The following is a 23,179-nucleotide window of genomic DNA, read 5'->3' as shown; positions in this document are numbered from 1 at the left end:
ATTGCTATATATTAACTAAGAGTAAGAGTTTGTGAAATGAATATATTTCGATAAGTGGATTATTCATGTTGTATATATGTTGTCTGCAGTCCAAGCTTGAGTTTGAGTGGATCGAATGGGCGAGTCTTATTCTCTACACTATACTGCTAATATTCTTGATAAACTGAAGTAGTCCGGGGTACTAAAGGTAGTACCTTAGTTTCTGTGCTACACTAGTGGGTGAATTATATGCTGTCAAGAAGTGGAATAATAACTCAATAAGAGAAAAAAAAAAACCTAAGCTCAGCTACATGGACATGGCTCAAAGATCCCCGCCTGAATCCATTTCACAGGGCTTGCCAGTAGTTCCCATGAAGTTGAGACTTCCACTGGGTGCACAATAACGACTAGATATCTTGTCTTCTTGACGACCATGATGGATTTCCAAGGTTCATTGCTTTTCATTACCCCAAGGCAACATCTGTTCATGTCATCCAGTAGATCAGGGTATGACCTCCTCCAGTAGATATCTGCTACGAGAGTTGCAAGTAGCTCACAGCATGTAGAAGTAAGAGCAATTCGATTCCCCTCCCCCCAAAAATGACCTGGACCATTGCAAAGAAGCGCTGAGCTTTAATTATCAGCAAGGGGTGTTATTAGAAGCGTTGGCAAGGCTCACCTGGCCTGGACAAGAATCCGGATCCTGGAACCTCGCAGAGCTGACAACAGTATCCCTGAAATCGAATGTGTTTGCTTCTCCAAAGGTCTCAAGTTATGAGGTCGAGCTCATAACTTTAAGTCTTTAAGAGATGTCTGGAGGGTACGACCCTCGATCGGAGGGAATATCACATTATTCGTCAACGTTCCACGTATACTCTTCTCTCTCATGTAAATAGGTAGGTAAGTTGAGTGTCTAGCGTTGAATTGAGCGGGAAATAGAACTGGGAAAGTAGTCTATGAGTTGAGGCTTTATCATGAATCAATCTGCGAAGAGAAGTTCGAAGGGGTTGAACAAGATAAGACATGATGAGGATAGAGAAAGAAGAAACCTGGAAGTAAACAATGGCGTAATAAAGGGAAACATTGGAAGTAACATTGCACCTTCCATGAATAATGGATTAGAGGATAATTGGAAGGTGCCATTGGAAATTGCTACGATTTTCTGTTATTGTCGAAACAGTTACGACTGGGAATGAAGTCATTAGTACTCCAAGGTAGTACAATTTGTACACCTTCATCAATCTGCTGACACTCTATCAAGGATGTTAAATGATAGAAGCTAGTACTATATAGATAGAAAAGTTTGATATATAATCAGGTTCGCATCTAAATCTGCCTTTAGTCTAGTCGTATTTTCAAGATTCCCTGCTCCATAGGTACCATTCTATACCGGTAACATAGCCCTCCTCAATAATCACCTCTTTTATAGCCGTGGTCACCAGTGAACGCAATTAAGTATCAGCCACATTCATGGATATCATTTCTACCAGGTAGTTAGTGTGGTTATTGAATGAAATTATGGCGCTGATGCAGAGCAGTCGTTAGTGGAAGTCGGTGAGACTCAGTCGAAGCTTAGAGTTTTTAGCTCAGAGACGGTCCACTACGCAGATAAAAGTGTATAAAGTACACTCCAATCCAGATAAACAGATGACAATTGTATTCAATAAAGTAGAAACTAGTAGAATTTAACATATTACAATGCATTGTTTACAAAGGAATTGTACTAAAATCATATTTACATTGCATGACTGGCTACTGCAATGTTATCGCAAGGAGCAAGCAAGGACTGGAACGAACCCCTGAGATCCACAATGCGTGAGGATCCACACGGTGGAGTTCTTCATCTTACTCAATTTTGGTCAAAAGTTACTAAATACCAGTATGTACTCGGCACTCCGTACAGGGAATCGAAAAGGAAGAGACAGAAAATGCTATGTCAAGGAAGAAAAATGCTTTTAACCCTATATATAACACCAAAATAACAGATACAAATATCGGATACATCCAGCTATGTTCTAGATCTTCTGCAACAGAATCTTTGCTCCACTGGCAGCTGGACCTTTACCATCCTTGCCCGACGCAGAAGCCTGTTCCAGCGCTTTCTTGTTCTTCTTCAGAGTCTTGAGTAATTCGCTCTTCTTCTCGAAATCGTCTGACTCGGTCATCGCTACGATGACGAATGTGTTGGACCCTGTCGCCCAGTCCATAACTTCATCCTTAATCTGCTCATACAGCAGCCCGTGGAAATTCAGAGCGGGCTCGACCTTCTCCACAGACTTTGTGGCCGGGTTGAACCGCCCGCCTTGCACGAGCGCCTTGAGTGTTCTACCCACTGCCGCTGAGTCGCGAGTCTCGGACTTGCTCTTTGCAGCCTCGGCTACGGCTGTCAGAGCGGCGGTCTTATCGCCATCAGCCTCGAAAAGAACCTCAGAGATGAATTGGCAGCCAAAAGTGCTGTCCAGAAGAGTCTCGGCGCGGGCAGCGATGAATGCAAGGAGAGTTGGAGAGGCTGCCTTGGCCAATTCTTGTTGACGCACAGCTGGGTCCTTCTTGGAGGTCTCTTTTCGGACCTCACGCACCTCTTGTAGAATCTCCTGGTCCAGTTCGGGGAGGAGCCACTTGACACGGTCACCGGCGAAGGGGTACAGCACAGGGATACGGGCTGTCAAGTCAGTCACTTGGTAGAGCAATTCATCGTTGCGGGCATCCTCGGCATCATTTTGGTTGAGCAGCTCAGGGAAAATTGACTTGCTGCTCAGCTTGGTGTCGTCAATGACCTCGTAGGCGGAAAGCAGAACCATGTGACCATGCAGGTCACCTGCCATCACCTTGACAGTATCTCTGTAGAATCGAAGGAGTAACTTGCGATCCTTGGCATTGGCGTAGGCAAAAGCCAGAGACATCAAACGTGAACCGGATTGGGTGAAAGCCAGGTTCTTCACCAGGTCACCTTCCTCATCACTCTTCAACAACTCGAGGAACTCATTCGCCTCATTACTACCGGGCTTCGTGCTAAGGAAATATTGCAACATGGCGTCGTGAAGCATCGTGAATCCAGTTGTCTTCTTCTGAACCAACTGGTTGATCAACTCGTGGAGGAAGTGCATAATAGGCGCGCGTTTCTCGGGGTGAGCGGCCAGAATCTTGGGAAGATCGGCCGTGAGTTCATTGTCATCCTTGAACAGAACAAACTCAGGTCCATACCACTCTCGAAGAAGACGAGTTTTCTGCTCCTTCGAAGCAACGGTTCGATAGATATCATCAAGAATCCAAGATCCCTCAGGATGACGAATCAGACGCTTAACATGACCATAGAACTCGGGAATAATCAAGTCACGAGTCTCCGAGTCACCATGAACAATCAATTTTCCAACAAGGAACTTGGCGTAGCGGCTTTGCGCCAGTTCTCTGTAGTTACCCTTCAACTCCTGTGCAATTCCCTTGCGCTGCTCGAGATTTCCGTATTTCAGGGCGGTTTGAATAACACGGACAGAGTCGTGCTTGAAAACGAAGTCTCGAACTCGGCCGGTGATAATCTCGAACAGTTCTTTGATAAGTTTCTTGCGTTGCTCGAGAGGAACGTGGGACTTGCGACGCAGTTGTTCCCACAGCTTCTTTGAGCGGGCGATCATATCGGCGTTGGGTTTGGCGGCCTTGCGCTCCTGTTGGAGAGCCTTTTGTTTGGCGTGGGACTCGCGAGAGGCATTGCCTGTGAAGGAAAATTGTTAGTAAAAGCAGACCCCATAGAATGTGTGAACCAGACATACTCTTCGCTTGAATCTCCTTAGGAGATTTCTTCTCAGACTCATCGCTGTTCTCCTCGCTATCCTCCTCCTCAACGTCGTCCATTTCAACATCATTTGCCGGGGAATCATCAAGCGCATCGAGGTCGTCTCCGGAATCCGAAACATCGTCAATATCAAAGTCATCCTCCTCCTCAGACTCCTCCACCTTCTTCTTGGAAGGTTTTTGATCCTTCTTCGAAGATTTCTTGTCTTTCTTGGAAGAATCAGACTTTTTGGCTGGTGCATCGGACTTGGACTTTTTCACGGCGGAGCCCAGCTTGGTCTTGGTCCGCTTTCCATTGCGGTCCTCAGCGGAATCGACGGAGCGTTTTACTCCAGCCATGATTATTGAGTAGTGCGGCGACTGGAAATATCGTCACTGCAGTGGAATAAAAGAAGAAATGGTGGAGTTGCGAGCTGGTGATACTCGCGGTGCTGGAGGATAATTTTTTTGGTCGCCGGGCGGAGGAAGTTTTTTTGCCGTTCATTTTGTTTGCACTGTTTGCAGTGATAATGTCGAGGGCAGGATAATCAGACCAGCAGATTTTATATTGCGAGAATACAACCAGTATAATGTCTCTAAATCAATATCGAGAAGTATAATTTGGTAAAAGCCTTTAGATTATGCTATATTTATGTACTGGTCCACTGAACTGATTGTGTAGATTATGAAGATGCAACAACATCTATGGACAGCTGGACGATCTCGTGTATGATCAGTCCATGCATGACAAGCATAAAGATTAAAATAAACAAAAATATACAGGAAGATAAATCAAACAGAGGTACATAATTCTTCCATTATACAGGAAGCTGTATCCGGACCAGTGAATGCAATAATCAGATAGAGTATCACACGGATGGATCAACCATCCCATATCTCATAAACCATAACGCCACCCATACATAATTCAGAATTGGAATCATGTAAGAACTCACGTAATTAACTCAATCCGTAATCTCTGTTGTCGAAGTTGGCGCCAGGCCAGACTTCATGGCCCCCAGTTCCGATCCACCCCCACTCTGCCCGCGCTTTCGGCCGGGGATGTGGAAGCCAAAGGATGTGGAGGACTTGGAGGGACTCTGGGAGTCGGAATCACCGAATCGAGCGAAAATACCTTTCTTTTTCGGTTTCGCCTCGGTCTCGTCGGCTAGGCCTACTTCCTCGAAATTCTCCTCTTCTGTTGGTGGGGGTTTGTCGAAGCTGGTGGAGCGCATAGCGGGGGATGTTATGCGGGAGAAGCGGGAATCAAGGGAGGTGCGTGATGGGGCAGCATCGGGGTGGTGGATTGGAGAGCGGGCAGAGATATCCTGGGAAAGAAGTGTAAGCAAAATTAGATTGGTCTGATTTAATGCGACGAGTGGATGGGGACCATACGAAAGAACGGCGGTAAGAGTCGAATGATTCGCGGGATATTGAGAATGGCTCATTCTCATCGACTAGGTCACGGTGGTTATTGGAAGATCGCGATGAACCTGGGTACCTGTGCCAGAAACTTTGTTTCTCTGGCGGCGAGGGCTGTGGAGAAGAGAGCGTGGTTAGTCCCCGGTTCAATCGGATGCAAGTATAGAAAGAAGATGGAAGGTCGCACAGGAAGGTACACGCCGCTATCATTCACAACTTAGAAAGGAGTCAGCACTCAGAATCTCTCATAGTATCACAGGCTTGCAGTAGTTTGACTACCACAAAGGTCGACTCACCGCTTAATTTGTATTCATTGGGCTCGCTGTCGCAACTCCGGCGCATGGGGATCGGGCCGGGACGTGGATGGGGTGAAAGGTGATTCTCGTCAAAACCATCAACAGCAACGCCATTAGGTTGAGGCTTTCGCCCGAGTAAATTGCGAAATGGAGGCATGGTGTGTAGGAAAAGGTGAAGAAGTGAAGTTTCAAAAGGGTCGCATCAATTGGAGTCGACGAAAATGGGGGGTTGCTCCACCTCGGCACTACGTCACACCCATGGTTCATCAGCCAATTCGAAGTATAAAATTGTACGCCACGAATTATCTATGGCTGGCCTTATACACTGTTTGGTTCATGACCAAGTTCCTGGATCCACTTGATTGGTGCCCAGAATTGAGATAACTGGTTACGAGAGGACTTCTTGTCATTGGGGCAGTGTCTAGAAAGAGGACTGTGCGGCACTAGAGTTGACTATCTCGCACATACATATCATGTATCGTTTAGTTACAACGTACATCATACAGCGCCATGATATTAGTTTGAACCTACTCTTATTTCTGTCGTTCTCTCCGCGGTTCTCGAGGCCTTCACAGAATTAGACACCCGAGTCATTGGGTTACTTGACGATATTCCACTTGTGAGCACTAATCTTCCATTCCTGACAATTTTCTTCCAAGGCTGTCAAGTTAGTTATAGAAGGGATTGATTCAGGGTGTTCGATAAATTGAAGATCAAATACCATTTCCGTACGCCAGCCTAGGTGACAATGGAAAAGCCAGACACCCGGGTTGCCCACCTTCCATGCGAGAAGAAGATGACCAGAAGTCACTATGAAGGAGTCTCGACGTGGAGGATTTAACGTGATGAGCATCCTATTGAATGGAGAATTGCCTTCAGACAATATATAGAAGTCATGACCATGCAGGCGCTTGGGATGAATAGCCGGAGACCCATTAGAACTATTCGAAGGTTTTTGGGCATTGTTGAGTAGTAAATAGAGCCATTCAACATTTCTTGGTAAGATAACCGCATTGCTGAAATTGGTAGCTTTCCCTTGGATGATACTTTCTAACGTGGGCTCTTCCCACTCCACGAACAGAGTCTCATTGTTGAGTCGCCATTGCTTGATCGCTTGTCAATACCTTTCGAAAAACTCTCGTATATAACCATCCGGGCCGACTTCTCAGGTTGCATTGATGGAAAAGTTATAATAACGGGTGACTCCAGTGTAAGGAACAAAAGCCTCAGGATCGGTACAGATATCGCACTGGCACCAAAGTCCTCGATCACTCGCAGAATTACCAGGACATGGTATTTGAGGGTCATATTCACAATGACTGTAAGGGACGCTGGGCGCCGCTCCTTGGTTCGGACAGCGGTGGATTGTCAATGTATCGAGGGCAGAGGTAGCATTCAGAATAAACGTCCACCAGAATCTAGATTTGATTTCTGCGGCACCGATAGAAGATTGGATATTGTCCTGGCTGTGGTTGCCGCTGATATTCGGATAGTTCAGGTATTCAAAGTTGATCTGGCTCGCCTGGCCATCAAACTATATGCTTGAATAAGCTCTCTTTGAAATTCTTTCCTGGTTGACCATTTTCTCATGAAGACAGTGACAAGACTTGGCAACTACTTGACGACTCTGCATGGCGAAATGATCGCAGTCAGTGGGATTTTATCAAGGAATTCTGGCCCATCGAGGTTCTAAAAAACTCGAAATTTCAAGTTAAAATGAGTTATGACATATTGTATCTTTCATAAATAAAGAATGGTAAACAATTTCTACTAAAAACCAGCGAAAGGGAGGTTATACTCCGTCTTGGCACGCTAAGCCAAATCAGGAGTAAAGTGGACAACGCGTCGCGCCGATTTTCTTGCGCCCTTACAACTTCGACTTGTCAAAACACCACACCCTCTCACAATGGCAGACGATACGGGCCATTCAAGTGAGCCCGAGGTTGAGAAACGTCCTACAGCTCGCCAACGAGCCCAAAAATGGATGACGAAGGGGGCTTTGGTCCGTGAAGATTCCGATGATGAACTCGGCGATGAAGACCACCCCTGGGACTGGATTTTTGACGCGGAGTCTGAACTGGAAGGCGAGGCTGAAGCAGACAATGGAACTACGCCAAAATCTAGAAGGAGAAGATCATCGCGCCCGGCTAGGAAAAAGCGTACAATCATCGGGGCGAAAATGGGAGGCTTCGAATGTAGATTGGGTCAGGTGGTGCTGCTGAAGTCACCCGAAGCAGGAAAGGATTGGATTGGAATCATTACGGAATTTGTCGAAGAGGACGATGATGAGAATGAAGGGGAAGTCCTAAAGTCTGCCAATATCATGTGGTTCGCAGGCCCGGATGAGTTTCTGTCGACGAGAAACAAGCGCAGAACCGATGCGCTACCGAACGAACAATACCTGACGGCCGATTTCAATCTGAACCCCCTCACTTCGATCAATGGAAGGGCGACCGTCATGTCCAAGCAAGCTTTCTTCGAGAAATACCCCAATGGAGCCCCTCCCAAGAACAAGGCCGAGCTCAACGAATACAATAAATGCATTGTGTGTCGCCGAGGTGTCAATCAAGTTCAAGGTCGATATACAGAGGAATTTGTCTGGGAGGAGGTATATGATGAAAACAATATCCTCAAACTTATTAGTCTCGTTAAGGACGGACTCAAAGCTGCTCGAAAGCGCAAGACGGCCGACAGCGAGGTGAGTAATGCTCGGGTTGGCATAACTGCAAACTGCAAACTGCACGCTAACATCATTGTTTCGTCGCAGTATACTGAGTCTAAGGAGGAGAAGGCAGCACCTACTACCCCTCGAAAGAGACAAAGATTGGCCCCTGGTGGAACTCCGCAATCGCAGCGTAAGAAGGCGCTTACAACCCCGACTCATAAAAGGTAACTAGTTTTGGCATGTACGGTTGAGAGGATGCATACTAACCCATATTCATAGAATTGTGGTCAAGAAGCCCTTGGAATTCACACCACTGGGCACTCGTGTCCTCTCGCCGACTCACTTTGCTTCGCCATATCGCCAAGCGCGTACATTACTCCATGTCTCCACAGTTCCAGATTCTCTTCCATGCCGGAAGACTGAATTCAACACAGTGTATAACCATCTGAGCGCGGCAATCATGGAGGGTACCGGCGCTTGTATTTATATTTCCGGCACACCAGGCACAGGAAAGACCGCCACTGTCCGAGAAGTCGTCGCGCAGCTCAACGGAGCAGTTCTTGCCGAAGAGATGGACGACTTCATCTTTGTCGAGATCAACGGAATGAAACTGACTGATCCTCACCAATCCTACTCTCTGTTGTGGGAAGCATTGAAAGGTGATCGAGTATCGCCGTCTCATGCATTAGAGCTCCTGGAGACCGAATTCTCCCACCCTTCTCCGCGAAGAGTATCCTGCGTCGTTCTCATGGACGAGCTGGACCAGCTGGTAACCAAAAACCAATCCGTCATGTACAACTTCTTCAACTGGCCAGCCCTCCGGCACTCGCGATTGATTGTCCTAGCAGTCGCAAATACCATGGACCTTCCGGAGCGAACACTGAGTAACAAAATCTCCAGTCGTCTCGGTTTAACCCGTATCACGTTTCCTGGTTATCGCCATACGGACTTGATGGAGATTATTAGCACGCGTCTCGCAAGTGTCCCAGGCAATATTGTCGACCCAGACGCTATTCAATTTGCAAGTCGTAAAGTCGCTGCCGTCAGCGGTGACGCTCGGCGAGCTTTAGATATCTGTCGTCGCGCAGTAGAAATTGCTGAGCAAGACGCTGAGGAACATTCCAATAAATCTGGAGCAACAAATGGCGATGCAGATTCTCCACCTGCGACGCCTAGCAAGACACCTGCTCGACAAAAGATACTCGCAGACAAGAATACTACTGACGCGGTAGGCTCTACTGCTTCAAAACCAGCAATGAAAAAGGGACAACCAGGTCGCGTCACAATCGCAACCATCAAACAAGCCATTCAAGAGGCAACATCCACACCCCTCCAGCAATCTTTGCGTGCTCTCCCGCTTTCCGGAAAACTCTTCCTCGCTGCTTTATTAGCACGTGTTCACCGCACCGGCATTACTGAGTCAACCTTCGGAGATATCTTAGATGAAGCACGGCGTATCGCCGATGCTGCCGTTGCTGTGGCTGGTGCTGCCGGCGCTGGCGTGAAGGATTTCCTTCTGGGAGGAGGCGCCGGGGCACGAGTGCGAGCTCTGGGCTTTGCGGCTATGGAGCTGATGAACTCGGGTGTTTTGGCGTTGGAACAAGGCTCAACGAAGAGTCTACTTGGTGGCTCTACAATTCCTACGCGCGGCGATAGGAGCAGTAAGGTTCGTCTTCGCGTTGCAGCTGAAGATGTCCGGTCTGCGTTCCGAGAAGATGCTGAAGCAAAAGGCTTTGGTTTGGGGATTGAGCAGTGATTTTGCATGTACCTTGTATGAGTAGACATTCTGGGAGTTTGAGACATACTGTACCATTCGGCATGGTACTAGTAACTTAATTACATTGCGTATGATACCCTTCAAAAGATCAACTCAAATTGCTTGAAATAAAAAGTAATAAATTCTCGTAGTAGGCCGGCACACTTTGATAGACACGGTCTCAATTTTTTAAGTCCTTGTGACAACAATGGAATACCAGCACTCCGCCGCAATTAGGCAGAGCCAAGATGCTTCTTCAAGAAAGGCAAGACTTGCTCAAGCGCGCTCTTAACAGCATTGGGCTCGTCATAAAGCATATAATGCGAGACACCCGGAAGAACAACAATATGCTTATCCTTCGAACCAGCCCGACCATAAATCTCCTGCGCATCACGATACGCACCAAAGCCACCAGGAATATCACCAACAACAGCCATAAAAGGCCTCGTCATCAAAACCTCAGCATGATTAAAAGCATCCCAAGCCATAGCAGCACTATTAAACGAGAACAGCCCACTCGTAGCACCACATGGTGCCTTACCACGATCAGTCTTGTAGTACTCCGTCGCCTCACGGATATCTGGATCAGAAGTCATTTTCTTCGCCTCTTCCACGGTAGAAGGCAAATAATTCATAACGAAACGTTCACCACCCTGCGCCTCAAGAGTACGCTGTTTAGCCATTTTCTCAAGGCCACCGACAGGGTCAAAACCACTGAATGATTCACGGGATAATCGGCCAAAATTCACGGGCGTGATACCAACGCAACATTTCAGACGGTAGTCTGTGATACTGGCGTTCAGGGCGTATCCGCCTCCACCACAGATACCCAGGACGCCAATTCTTTCAGCATCAATGTACGGCAGTGTTTGCATGTAATCGACGACATAGCGGAAATCCGAGACGCGGAATTCGGGATTCTCGATGAAACGTGGTTGGCCGCCGGATGCGCCTTGGAAGGAGGCATCGAAGGCGACGACTACGAAACCTGCTTCGGCTAAGGCCTTGCCGTAGACATTTCCTGATGTTTGTTCTTTGCAGGAGCCGATTGGGTGGGCAGAGATCATAGCTGGATATGTCTTTTTTTCGTCGAAAGAGGGTGGGAAGTGAATGTTCGCGGAAGTATCCCAAGCGATATTGGGGATTGTGATGGTTTTGATAGTTTCGGACATTTTGAAGGTCAATTGATATAAAATTTTCAAATGATATGATTGGAATTGTGCTTTTTTTCTAGAGATTGGTCTGTTGGGTTGCCCTTTTATAGACTGCAGTTAGGGTTTCCGAAGATTTTAGGACAGTCCGAAGAATTTCGGATTTTGGACATTCTGGAGAATCACAAGGTACACCCCTAAAATCCGAAGCTGACAGTTTAATTTACCTACGTCAATTATAGATCTGAGCATGGATTTTGCATTTATTATTGCTGAGTTGGAACGGATATACTGTCTACCACCAGTAGCCCTAATCATGTTATAGAAAGAGTAGTGAAATACTCCAACTTGAAATAATATCCCAATCAAAATAGATTCCTGCTCATGAATCTTCTCTTACCTGTTTTGAATAGAACATCATAGTCTTGAACAGAGGTTCATCCTAATCTTGTTGACAGTTCTACTACGAGAGTGATATCTGGACTTACTCGTTTAATTAAATTGATATCATTGAGACAGCCATCTATAACCAATAATAATACCATTTATACTACTAGTTCTTTTACTAAAAAGGCTTCATTTTATGTCATTGGCAGTCGCTCTTTCCTCACAGTGTGTTCGTGCCTTTTCTCTCCAAAATGCGGTGCTTCTCTCCTTCCAAGAAACAAGGTAAACAAAACAACAACATCAACCTTCTTCGAATGAAGGGTCAAGCAGTTCGTCGTATATGGAGTGCCAATAACGAAGTTCAACGAAATCGGTGGGCGTTGTGAGAGCACTGCAGAGTGAAAGTCCCCACGTTCAGGGCATTGTAAAGCCTTTTGAACTAGTGAGTGCTACAATCGATATTCAATATTGGTTTGAGATTTTACATCTATAGCAGAATGCAGAGTCTATCTTCATGGACACGAACGCCCAAATCAAAGTTATCGGGAGCTGAAAACTCTTGGACCTCTGGAAATGGCCTTGATTCTTGGTTTGAGATCGTCCTGCTTTGACGGTGCAGTTTCCCTGGCCAAGCTCGGACTTATGGCGGGTTAACCCCAGTTGTAGGCCACAGATTAGGGCACTGGTTGCTGTCGTAAGAAGTATTCTCTTGGACTGCAAACCCAACACAGCTTCGAATATATCCGTGTTTGGATCTCTATCATTTAAGGACATGCAATGCTGTTTCTCCAGATCCAGAGAACGTAAAGCTCAGGGGAAACAAGACAGACACAAACCTTTGTATCCTTAGAAGGATCAATTCACATTACGAGCACACACCTGAGAAGAGTACACGATTCCTGCAGCTCGGAAAACTGTGAACGCCGAAAAGGAATGAGGATAGAGATAATGGAATATTATCGTGATTTCCAGTAGAGTTGGAGTGCTTCACAATTCTGATACAAAAATATTTTTTGATCAACTACCCAGAAAACTATTCGCAAAGCCCTGGATAACATCCATGTCTCCAAGAGAATATACAAACCCCGCCAAACTCCACCTAGTGCCGTAGAAAAGAAGAAACAATATATCAAAAGACGAAGCAGGTAGGAAGGGTATTAAATGACTTTGAAGAAAGATGCCTAGAAAAGACAACGCCATGCCACCACATCTAATACCGTGTTCGACCCAGGGTAGGAGCCCAAGTGACAGGGTGAGTCTCAGGCGTAGCCTCATCATCTTGCTTCCACACCTTGATGGTCTTGTCTGCTTCACCGGTGATGAGACGGAGACCAGTTTTATCGAATGTGGAGGCCATAATACCGGCTTCGGCATCCAGAGAACCAGGCTGAGCCATAGTATCAATCGATTGGAAGCGGTAGCCAGTCTTCCAATCCCAAAAGGACATGGAACCATTATCTCCACCGGAGAACATGACATTCTCATCGTTCACGGCGAGCGAGTTGATGACGGAATTTTGACCTTCAAAGTTCTGCATGAACGCTCCCTCGGGACACTTCCACTGTTTAATACTACCAGTACTGGCACTGGCAAAGGTGAATTCCGTAGGGTGTGTTGCAAGAGCACGAACACCCTTCTTGTGATGCGTCAGAACACCCATCGACTTCCCAGCCGCAAGATCCCACAATCGCACGGTGGCATCCAGTGAGCCGGAGATAATCTGAGGATCGGCTTCCTGGCACTTGATATCGGCGACCGTGCCCTTGTGACCAGCCAGAACGTGGACATTGCTGCGAGTACGCATATCCCAGACACGGCAGACACCATCTCGACCACCGGTCACCAACAGGTCAAGATGAGGGTGAAGCGCCAGTGTATAGACACCACTCAGATGGCCGTGATAGTGTCGAATAACCTTATTCGTCTCCAAGTCCCAGCACTTGACCATTTTATCCTCTCCGCACGAGAATAGATAGGGGTGTCGCGGCGACACTGCCAATCCACGTACAGTAGAGATGTGACCCGTAAGAGTAAGTCGCAAACTACCAGTCGCCATGTTCCAAATCTTGATCGTACGATCACCAGCTCCACTGGCAAACCACTGATTATTAGGCTCGACAGCCAAAGCCCGGACCCAACCCAGATGGCCCGAAATCACACGCATCAGCTTCCACGGCGCGTGCCAATCCGGTCGTTGTTGTTTAGTTGCAGAAGGTCTGGAAATGAGACTTGTGTGCTGTTCTGCGCCGCCAGCTGCACCGGCGGCGGCACTGGCAGCTGGTCGCTTCACGAGCGACATGGATGAGCCACTCTTGTCTCCGGGGGTTTGCTGTGCTTGAGACTGGATCTTTGGTCGCTTACTGCGGCCGGCCGCTGCCTGGGCTTGCTTGGCTGCCAATGCAGGAGGCAGTTCCTTGACATCTTCATATTCTGCTTTACGTCGGTAGGAAACGCCGATCGAACCGTCTGTAGAGGTGGAGGGTGTCACCATTAAGTACTCTGTACCGAAGAGGTCGGCGGTACGCTTGGCGGAGGCGCGAACGGCCTGGTCGGCTGTTTGAGAAGGTGCGACGTCCATGATGTGCGAATTATTTGATATTTTCGAAAGAGGGAGAGGAACAGCGGGTTATTCTCAAATGGCGTTGAAGAGCTTGAGTAGGTTCGGGCGCAACAGCTTCAAGGTTCTGCGCGTGATGAAAACCCTGCGTCGGGTCGCAATTGGAATCGAGTGATGATGTCTTTTCAGCACATCGAGTAATACCCGCCCAGAACAAGAATCATAAATGTCCGGTAGAAGTTCGTGACTGGCGAAGAGGAAGTGGTGGAAGTTGACTTGTCGGAAAGTGAAAGTTGACGGTCGAAGTTCTGCAATTGCTGCCTCTATTATAAGGTGTCTATGGCCACCCACTCTTATCGCAGCTCTTATCGACTTTCTGTCTCCTTCGCATTTGGAAAAGACATCATGGATTCCCTTCAAAGTGCAAAATTCCCTCTACATGAGGCTGCCCGAGAGGGTAAAAGTGAGTCAAATACTTTTGGATGTTGGAGTCGATAATTATTGGTATACTAAGCATGTGGAGCAGATCAAGTCGTCGAGTCTCTTCTCAACGTGAGTCCATCTGGTGATAAGCTGCCCCGCAGAAAATCCACCGTTGACTTATAGCTGTCATATCCATTTAGTTACATAAAAGACTAATGAGAGCGTTAGGCCAATCCCAAATCAGCATTTCAGAAAGATGAAGATGATCGTCTGCCTATACATTGGGCTGTGGCATACAACCAGCTACCTATTGTAGAGCAACTCGTCGCGGTAAAGAACTTCGACCCGGATGTCGAAGTATGTATTCTATCCAAGCAGGGGGGATCCCGCATAAGCTGGAATGGGCTTCAGTGCGGAAATTAAGCTGACTCCTGAAATAGGATGGGTCCGGTTGGACTCCACTGATGATTGCTGCCAGTCTTAAAGATGCCCAGGGAGATCCGATTCTCGAGCTTTTACTACGCAAAGGAGCCGACGTGTCCATGAAGAGCCACTCAGGACAGGTAAGCTGATATCATCTTCTATAAAGCCTTATTTTAGCAGCAGTTAATGGTAGCCGAAGAACGCACTACACTTTGCAAGCTCCAAGGCCAATATCTCCACTGTGCGAACCTTGATCACCAACAAATGCAGTGCACGAGTAAAGGATACCCGCGGACAACTTCCTCTACATAGAGCGGCGGCAGTAGGCTCCGTTCCCATTTTGAAAACCCTTTTAGAAGAAGGCAAAAGTCCCGTCAATGCAACAGATGGGGACGGCATGACCGCTCTGCACCAAGCCATCTCGGAGGGACATGGTGACGCCGCCATTCTTCTCCTCAAATCCGGTGCAGATGCTGAAAAGAGAGACGGGGATGGTAAATTGGCAATTGAACTGGTCCCAGATGACAAAGTAAGCAGCAATAAGCCCTCGATAACGGCGTGTCTAATACTCAATCAATTTTGCAGGTCAAGCAGTACATCTTACAAACTGCTGAACGGGAGGGAATCGAGCTTCCATGATTGTACTTTTGTCGTTGATCTTATGCAGAATGAATGCAGACTCAACTCCTCGTCAGCACTCTGCAGGACCTCGGCGTCAGACTGGATTCCCCGCATTTCACTCCCGGCGTTGCCGAAGTTTATCTGACGATCTTTTCTCCAGTCACGCCTTTATAGTATGTGTAAACTTATACAATCCCTCGCTATGTTCTTGGATTCGAAAAGGAAAAAATAAGCTGGTAACTAGTCGAATAAAAAGTCAATATTAGTGCGGAAAATGCATGTCCCAGTCTTTTAGATCTAGGCTAAGTATGCACCTTTAGCCGCTAAAGAAGGATGAACCACCGGCAAGAAAGATTAGTCTTAGCGATATGCATCACAATTTTAGGAATGAGGAGAACTGAGCGGGGCCTCGGTAAAACAACCCTAGAAACACCTGGCTACACAAATGTAGTTAGTTAAGCTGAAGATTTCCTCGAATACATCCTGTGCAACTTCGCATTCTTTCTGGAGTGTCCAAGGTGTTAGCCGTCCAGTTGTTCAAAATGCCTTCTTCAACTTCAACAAGTTTGTCGGTTGGTAACAAGGACTATACAAATGCCACCGTCGTCATTATAGGTGCTGGGATCTCGGGTAAGATAAGATACTTAAAAAGTCCATCCATCATCTACATAGTCCCTGCTGATTACCATCCAGGAATGTGCATGGCAATCGACCTAATCAAACGGAATAAATGCTACAACTTTGTTATACTGGAGAAGAGCAGTAGTGTAGGAGGAACTTGGCATGACAACAAATACCCCGGCTGCTGCTGCGATGGTCAGTTAATCACCAGTATACCTTTGCGTCTGTGGTATGGTAGCTGATACAAGGAAGTCTGGAGTATTCTTTATAGCTATTCATTTGAACAAAATCCGAGATGGAGCAGGGAATATCCAGGGCAAGAAGAGATCCTGGTCAGTCATTCATTTCTCCTGTGCTAAAAGCAGGCGCCCATGACTAAATGCTTCTCTTTTGTCCGGACTAGGAATATCTCGTCCGTATTGCCGAAAAATACGGTCTTTACAAACACATTCGATTCAATTCTACTGTCGAGGAAGCTCGCTGGGATGACAATGAATCGAAATGGAAAGTCTCCGTCAACGTATCAGGGCAAAAAGACAGCGAATTCGCAAACTCTTATACCCTCAACTCGGATTTCTTGATCTCAGCAGTCGGTCAACTTAACGTTCCCCGTGAACCCGAGATCCCAGGATTACAAGACTTTGAAGGAAAAATGATGCACTCTGCTCGATGGGATTGGAGCTATGATCTGAAAGGGAAACGCATCGCTGTCATTGGCAATGGTATGTACCAAACAATCACTGGTGGAGTTATTGAACATATACTAAAAGATACCAGGTGCAACGGCTGCTCAGATTATTCCTGAAATAGCACAAGAAGCATCTCATCTGACTGTCTTTCAAAGGACGCCAAACTGGGTGATTCCTCGTGCCGACGCACCCGTTTCTGCGCTACAAAAGGCACTGTTAACGTACATTCCGCCTCTTCGCTGGCGCAAAAGAGCCTTGCAGATGGATTTCCGGGAGAGTTTTCACGATGCTATTTTCGATGGTGACTCTGACTTTGCACAATTGATTCGGGATATGTGTACTGGTATGATGAAAGCTCAATTACCGGATCAACCAGACTTGTGGAAGACTTTGACACCGAATTATTCGCCTGGGTGTAAGAGAGTTATCATTACCGATGACTACTATCCGACTCTTGCTCGGAAGAACGTTGACTTGGAGACTCGACGTATTGCGAAAATTACTGGAAATGGAATTGAGATCGAGGGTGCTGGCGTGAAAGAGTATGACCTTATTGTTCTTGCGACGGGGTTCAAGACTGTCGACTTCATGTATCCTATTCAAGTATATGGAACGAATGGTCGCAGTCTTGGTGATATCTGGAAGCAGGGTGCTAAGGCCTATTATGGAATGACCGTGGAGGATTTGCCCAATTTTGGAATGTTTTATGGGCCTAATACAAACCTGGGTGAGCATTCAAACCTTCTTAAACAGGTTGCGTGTTTGATCTTTAATGCTAACAGTGACAGGACATAACTCAATTATTCTAATGATCGAGGCGCAATCACGGTATCTGAATGCTATGGTTGGTCGAGTTATTCGTGCCCGACAGAATGGACTCACGCTATCTCTCAAACCAAAGCCAGCAGTCCTGAATGAGTACAATAATCGTATACAAAAACTGCTGCGAGAGAGCAGCTTTGCCGATCCAAACTGCAATAGTTGGTACAAGCAAGACGATGGAAATATCACGAATAATTGGTCGGGGACTGTGCTCGATTATCAACAGAACCTTTCTCAACTACGGTGGGATGATTACGCCGTCGCTGGATCAGGGAAGGATGCTGTTTTGAAGAGCAAGCCTTCTCATTTAGGGCGTGTTCGGGAAGAGACATTCTTCAGTAACTCTTCTCTGCTTATTGGTACTGCGAGCTTTGTGGTAGCAGTTGGGGGGTACTTCTTGGCTTGGCCTAGATTGATGAAAAGCCGGTGAGGGTTTTAGTGGGATGGGACATGGAGGTATATGAAATGGAGACAAGTGTCAGGATTCGCAAATGAATGGGGCCATAAGTTTTGATATCTCTTCCATATCTCTTATAGTCAAAGCTCTAGCCGCAAATGACGAGCAGCTCTATGAAAATCTTGCTGTTCTCCGAGATCCGCGAGTATTCGTAGGCCAGATCTATCTTGAGAGAATGCCACAGGTCGGCTTCTCCTCATCACGACACCGTTGGAATCAATCGCTTCAGCTATTACCGAGAAATCCTGGATATTCTTCAAGTCAAGAGACAAACTAGCAAGCGGCATCTCAAAGCGAGTCTCAAATCCCGATCTTTGGACTGATCCCAGAGAGATTGTCCCTGCAACTTCACTAGCCTGAAGGTGGAAGTTCCAAGTCTTTGTCTCGGTATCTCCATTCCAAGAAACCCATACAGCAATCTTCTCTTCTCTAAGTTTCAAGGCCAGTACTGCTGGATCCTCACTAGGCGAGCCTGTCCAGTTCGCCCTGAAAGCGCGGTAACTTTGGACATTCTTACTCGGGTAGGAATCCAAATACGCATGGAACAAAACCATCCCATTGTCCGCAAATTCAGTAATTGCACCCGCACTGCCCCAGTTCACCAACCTGTTGCCATTTGGCAGGAATCTAAAGCTTCCCTGGGTATGCGCGGTGAGGTTATCGGGTGCATTGTAGGTCTGCATCTCCTTTACAATTTTAGCAGTATGGTTCAACTCCACATATCTACCCCTTGAACAAGGAGAAATCTCTCTTCCGGGGAAGAGTATGCAGCATTGTCGAAAAAGTAAATGCGTTCGATTTGCCCGTCTTCAGATCTATATTGAAATCGAGCGTCATGTTGGAAGGCGAACTCTGCATTTGGTGGTATGTGAAAATCCGACCCGGTTTCTCCGCCAAGTTGCCATATCACATCACCAGATGAACCGTTAATTTTGAATATGGCATTATAGTGACGAGCTGAGATCAGGTAGTTCCCTTGGTCATCTTTGTCTATGCTGTTGATGTGGAAGTAGTTCCATGCAGACTTCTGGGTTCGACCATCAAATACGCCTTCTTTGTCCAGGAGAATGGCACTGTCTGGTATCATTAGAATTGAGATATAGGGATCAGAAATCTGAATCGATTGATCCTTACCCGCTGGATTCATTATACCCTGACTTGACCACTCGAACATCAATTCTCCTGTCTTCAAATCTAACTCTGATCGTCTTATCAGCATGAAGTATAACCACGTCACAATTAAAGTCTAGCGCAAACACTTGCCTTGATACCCACCTTCCAACAAGAATCTCTGATCATGATCCCCGCCATATGCACTGAAATCAACAACGGTCATGACTGGCGTCTCCATTAAAATGGACCTTCCACCCACGATCTCAAACTCGTGAGCTGAACTCAGACGATGAGCTGCCGCCTGTGTGATGCTAACAGTCTGGTATGAATTGTCCAGAATAGCATGATTTCCAAGCATACGACCTGTTGCCGCGATCACATCGCCCTGAAACGCTCGCAAAGCCGGTTTCCCATCAATCACCACAGGGCCAAAATTAGCCACCCAGCCGGCGAAGTAACCCGCTCCTGACCACACTAGTTCGCCATCATCCTGGAAAATGTATGCTCCAGGTTGATCCGGACCAACACTACCGGGGATATCGCCTTGAGCAGCAGTGAAAAATAGATATCCTGTTTCAGTCTGTGATGAGGCTGGGACTGTGATATTCAGTTTCGGTGGCGATAAATCTGGCCTGCTGAGGAAGGGTAGACTGCCTGAGACACAGTGCGCGATGGTGCTAAGCCAAACTAGTCTTTTCAGCGACATGGGCTAAGAATGTCCAAGAAAGGACGGCTAGCGCTGTTCTTCTTGTATTTTGTAGAGGGAAATACACAGTGTATTACTTGCGTGGGGGGATGGTTGCTGCGGGGGAAGAGCGGGATCGACCTGGGAAGTCGTCGAGGACGATCGATAATCCGGATTTGAGGTTGTACAAGAACCAATTCTTTATTATGCATCAATTACAGTTCTATCGCAAAGCACAGTGAGCTCAGCGATTGAACCGTACTTGTTCTTCTCCACGATATTACCAAAACTCAAAATATCAGGAATATTGAAGATGACTTTTTCAGATAACTAATATACATAGTAGTACCCTCTATCAATGTCCGCCTTGAATTGCCTTCGGGTCGTAGTTGCTTTAAATGAAATGATTGTTTTTATAGAAGGAACAAACAACACACGATCATATTGAGAAGGTACGACTTAGTCAGATAAACATAACGTCAACCTTTTTCAAGTTCGTTGATCCGTTCAAGTATCCAACGAGGAAAAAACAACCGTTGGTTTTGTGAATTTGTGAAAGAGATGAACAAATTCACAAAGCCCGCGAACTGACTCCCATTCCTTGTTGTCGAATGTTTCTACCAATCACTCGCGTCATGATAGATTTGATGGTTGAATCAACAAAGAACAGATACTTGGAGCGGAGTCCAACCCCTGGAGCAGTCGTTCTCCCACGCTCAACTTCCTCTTTAACGGATGGACCGGATGCAAGTTTCTACCGTCAAACATTTGTCTATTTCGCCAAGCATATTGCAACGATTTCGGCAGCCGTTCACCCAATTTGGGTATATATATAAAGAAGACTTGAGCCTATGTCGGGATGACACAAGCAATCGGAAGGAGGCTTCAAGTCATAGTCTGCCCAATGGAGCTTGCCGAATACGCCTCGCGCATTACGAGATTGGGGAATGTTTGACAGCGAAGATCAGGTCTGGCAATGTATGTAAGCCCTTTACGTAGTCTCCCCTTTCTGGCACATGCACACGTAGTTCGGGGAGCCTTTCATGTCTTCTATGCCTCGGTTTCCCCTATCGCAGGTAATGACCGTATATACTATAAGGTTTTTGATGGGTGATTATATCGTGGACAGTTAGAATCTCCGGCAGCTTCAACAAAACACTCCTCCAACAAACGGATCAAGCTGACATTCTTATCCGGGGGGGGGGGGATTTCTGTGTATTTCGAATAGTCCGCCGCCTCGTTCATCTATTCATATGACGTATCTTATACAATGAGTTTGTGTTCTATTTTGTTTCAACATGATGTCCCGTTTGAATATCATTTTGCCACGTCGGGTATGGGGATCGGCCCTCCTGGCGAGTCGTCTCGTCTTGCTGTCAAAACTTCAACACCTGTCTCAGTCACAAGCATTGTGTGTTCTGTATAGCCATTAATTAGTGTTCCAAAGTCACACTTTAATGAAAAGAGATTTGAACTCACCAAACTGTGCAGATCGCTTGCCATCTACCGTAACATTCGTCCAATTATCCGGCCAATCCATTTCCCGATTGGTTCCCAACGTGAGAATAGGCTCAAGAGTGAAGGTCATTCCTGGCTTGCAAGTTCCGACAGCCTTGTTCTTCGCGTAATGAGGGATCCAGGGAGGAGGGTGAAATTCAGAATTGATGCCATGACCGCCCCAGGTTTTGACAACTTCAAGACCTCTAGACTTTGCGTGCTTTTCGATGATTTTCCCGAATTCTCGAATGGGTGTACCTGGTTTGACAATCGCAATAGCCATGTCTAATGCCTCCCGAGTCGTTTCAACGAGTCGAATTGCGTCTGGGTCCGCTTTGGCCTTGTCGCCTACATAGTAGGTCTCGTTCAGATCGGCGTGGTATCCGCCGTGGTAGATCGAGACATCAAGGTTGAGGATATCACCGTCTAAAATGACTCGCTGATCAGGGATACCATGGCACACAACCTCGTTGACAGATGTACACACTGATTTGGGGAAGTGGTTGTAGTTGAGGGGAGAAGGATAAGACTTTTTTTTTTTGCTCGATTTAGCAGACTGGATGAGATAGAATTGAATAGATATCACTTACATCCCGTTCAACGCAAGCATTGTGGCAGATCTCGTCCAGGTAGTCGGTCGTGACGCCTGGTTTAATTGCCGCGGCGGTTATATCGAGGACTTCTCGACCAAGCCTGCAAACCTTCCGCATAGCTTCCTGGCCTTCTGCGTCCAGAAAGTCCCATTTGGATTGATTAAGGCGGTTCTCCCTTTTAGGTATTCCGTCTACAGCCCAGTCAGGGTGCTTGATTGATTTTGGTACAGGGCGTCGCGGAGACAGTGGATACACTGGTCTGACCCGGCCACTGAATGGGTATGTGGGGAAAGGGTTGTAGAGCCCAGTAGCTATGAATAAATTAGATTTCGATTTCCATGCATAATCTGTCTTTGATCGCCTGGGAGGAGTTTTTACAGCTCTGCGTCTTGTGTACCGCTTTGTGTATAGCCTGAATTTTATCATATTAGACTTTGGGCAAAATAGATGAATAGGCCTAACCGACTAACCCAGTTTCTTTTAAAACAATCTTGCTCACAGAAAAAGCTACCCTTCAAGCCTAGTTTCAGACATGTTGGGCATTGCAAAGTCCCAGCCTCATTATCACAATCTGCTCCAGAGCACTTTTTCTCTGGATCGGACATGATAAGCGGAGAATGTACGAGTCTTTCAGCACGGAGAACGCGTAGCAGCAGATGCAGATATGTAGGTTGTTAAGTTATATCAGGCTAATTTGCTGGCAGTGCCAGGCAGGAAATAGACGCTGCTCACTCGAGTTGACGGAATTGAGAAGTTGTCTACAACAAACAGATGATCGTGGGTCCATATATTCACGTGATTATTCGGCCCCATCGCTGCTTACCGAGACAAATAGCACCTAGTTAACTAACTAGAACACTTACTAGTTTTCTATAGACTTATAGAAAGCGAATATTTTATCGAAATTGGAATATGGCAGACTTCATCGGATGAATTTAATTTGCCCCAGTTAAAACCCTTGGAGCTGGGATTATATATCGGAAAATTTGGATCTTACAGTTTCCAAGGTTCTGACGATACATAGTAGCGAAGATTTACGCCGCCGATCTCAACCGCTGGGGTCAAGTCCCACAACTGATCAAAAAGTGATCTACGGCCAACTTCATCCACACGGATGTCAACTAATTTTCTCGATATCTTGGGGTTCTTTGTTTCTTTTGCGGCTGCAGAAGGGTTTTGATTTTTACAAGAGCTGCCGAATCACCCCCGATTGTTTTCATCTGAGATTTTTTCACCAAATGGACTATTCCGAGA

At 46.6% G+C, this 23,179-nt stretch overlaps 10 protein-coding genes across 10 annotated transcripts; 4 read left to right on the top strand and 6 right to left on the bottom strand.

Moving 5' to 3' along the window:
- Nucleotides 1-1,994: 1,994 nt before the first annotated feature.
- N7469_006806 (uncharacterized protein) lies at nt 1,995-4,107 on the bottom strand (the record flags this gene model as incomplete). The annotated part of the gene is made up of 2 exons (XM_056645724.1): nt 1,995-3,688; nt 3,747-4,107. 2 exons carry the CDS (start codon nt 4,105-4,107, stop codon nt 1,995-1,997), a joined length of 2,055 nt encoding a protein of 684 aa, XP_056499165.1.
- A 605-nt stretch (nt 4,108-4,712) lies between these two features.
- On the bottom strand, nt 4,713-5,622 carry N7469_006805 (uncharacterized protein; the record flags this gene model as incomplete). The annotated part of the gene is made up of 4 exons (XM_056645723.1): nt 4,713-5,075; nt 5,143-5,283; nt 5,357-5,385; nt 5,466-5,622. 4 exons carry the CDS (start codon nt 5,620-5,622, stop codon nt 4,713-4,715), a joined length of 690 nt encoding a protein of 229 aa, XP_056499164.1.
- A 1,158-nt stretch (nt 5,623-6,780) lies between these two features.
- Nucleotides 6,781-7,011, top strand: N7469_006804 (uncharacterized protein; the record flags this gene model as incomplete). The annotated part of the gene is made up of 1 exon (XM_056645722.1): nt 6,781-7,011. The coding sequence occupies one exon, from the start codon at nt 6,781-6,783 to the stop codon at nt 7,009-7,011; it is 231 nt and encodes a 76-aa protein (XP_056499163.1).
- A 360-nt stretch (nt 7,012-7,371) lies between these two features.
- N7469_006803 (origin recognition complex subunit 1) lies at nt 7,372-9,886 on the top strand (the record flags this gene model as incomplete). Its single annotated transcript, XM_056645721.1, has 3 exons — nt 7,372-8,163; nt 8,233-8,354; nt 8,410-9,886. 3 exons carry the CDS (start codon nt 7,372-7,374, stop codon nt 9,884-9,886), a joined length of 2,391 nt encoding a protein of 796 aa, XP_056499162.1.
- Nucleotides 9,887-10,119: 233 nt separating this feature from the next.
- On the bottom strand, nt 10,120-11,058 carry N7469_006802 (alpha/beta hydrolase; the record flags this gene model as incomplete). Its single annotated transcript, XM_056645720.1, has 1 exon — nt 10,120-11,058. The coding sequence occupies one exon, from the start codon at nt 11,056-11,058 to the stop codon at nt 10,120-10,122; it is 939 nt and encodes a 312-aa protein (XP_056499161.1).
- A 1,576-nt stretch (nt 11,059-12,634) lies between these two features.
- N7469_006801 (WD40 repeat domain-containing protein) lies at nt 12,635-14,002 on the bottom strand (the record flags this gene model as incomplete). The annotated part of the gene is made up of 1 exon (XM_056645719.1): nt 12,635-14,002. One exon carries the CDS (start codon nt 14,000-14,002, stop codon nt 12,635-12,637), a length of 1,368 nt encoding a protein of 455 aa, XP_056499160.1.
- Nucleotides 14,003-14,386: 384 nt separating this feature from the next.
- Nucleotides 14,387-15,466, top strand: N7469_006800 (ankyrin repeat domain-containing protein; the record flags this gene model as incomplete). Its single annotated transcript, XM_056645718.1, has 6 exons — nt 14,387-14,444; nt 14,508-14,533; nt 14,633-14,761; nt 14,845-14,967; nt 15,027-15,356; nt 15,413-15,466. 6 exons carry the CDS (start codon nt 14,387-14,389, stop codon nt 15,464-15,466), a joined length of 720 nt encoding a protein of 239 aa, XP_056499159.1.
- A 524-nt stretch (nt 15,467-15,990) lies between these two features.
- Nucleotides 15,991-18,010, top strand: N7469_006799 (flavin-containing monooxygenase; the record flags this gene model as incomplete). The annotated part of the gene is made up of 6 exons (XM_056645717.1): nt 15,991-16,078; nt 16,142-16,264; nt 16,322-16,401; nt 16,473-16,791; nt 16,847-17,485; nt 17,547-18,010. The coding sequence occupies 6 exons, from the start codon at nt 15,991-15,993 to the stop codon at nt 18,008-18,010; spliced, it is 1,713 nt and encodes a 570-aa protein (XP_056499158.1).
- Nucleotides 18,011-18,117: 107 nt separating this feature from the next.
- N7469_006798 (arylsulfotransferase family protein) lies at nt 18,118-19,856 on the bottom strand (the record flags this gene model as incomplete). The annotated part of the gene is made up of 4 exons (XM_056645716.1): nt 18,118-18,723; nt 18,765-19,114; nt 19,172-19,237; nt 19,313-19,856. The coding sequence occupies 4 exons, from the start codon at nt 19,854-19,856 to the stop codon at nt 18,118-18,120; spliced, it is 1,566 nt and encodes a 521-aa protein (XP_056499157.1).
- Nucleotides 19,857-21,152: 1,296 nt separating this feature from the next.
- Nucleotides 21,153-22,530, bottom strand: fpaI (putative methionine aminopeptidase, type I; the record flags this gene model as incomplete). The annotated part of the gene is made up of 4 exons (XM_056645715.1): nt 21,153-21,253; nt 21,315-21,861; nt 21,923-22,236; nt 22,359-22,530. The coding sequence occupies 4 exons, from the start codon at nt 22,528-22,530 to the stop codon at nt 21,153-21,155; spliced, it is 1,134 nt and encodes a 377-aa protein (XP_056499156.1).
- Between the last annotated feature and the right edge of the window lie 649 nt (nt 22,531-23,179).

The sequence above is a fragment of the Penicillium citrinum genome (assembly GCF_028827155.1).
Source record: "Penicillium citrinum strain IBT 23319 chromosome Unknown utg000006l:1.0-3011923.0:1.0-3012962.0, whole genome shotgun sequence".
NCBI lineage: Eukaryota > Fungi > Ascomycota > Eurotiomycetes > Eurotiales > Aspergillaceae > Penicillium > Penicillium citrinum.
This window is presented reverse-complemented; position numbering and strand designations above follow the sequence as displayed.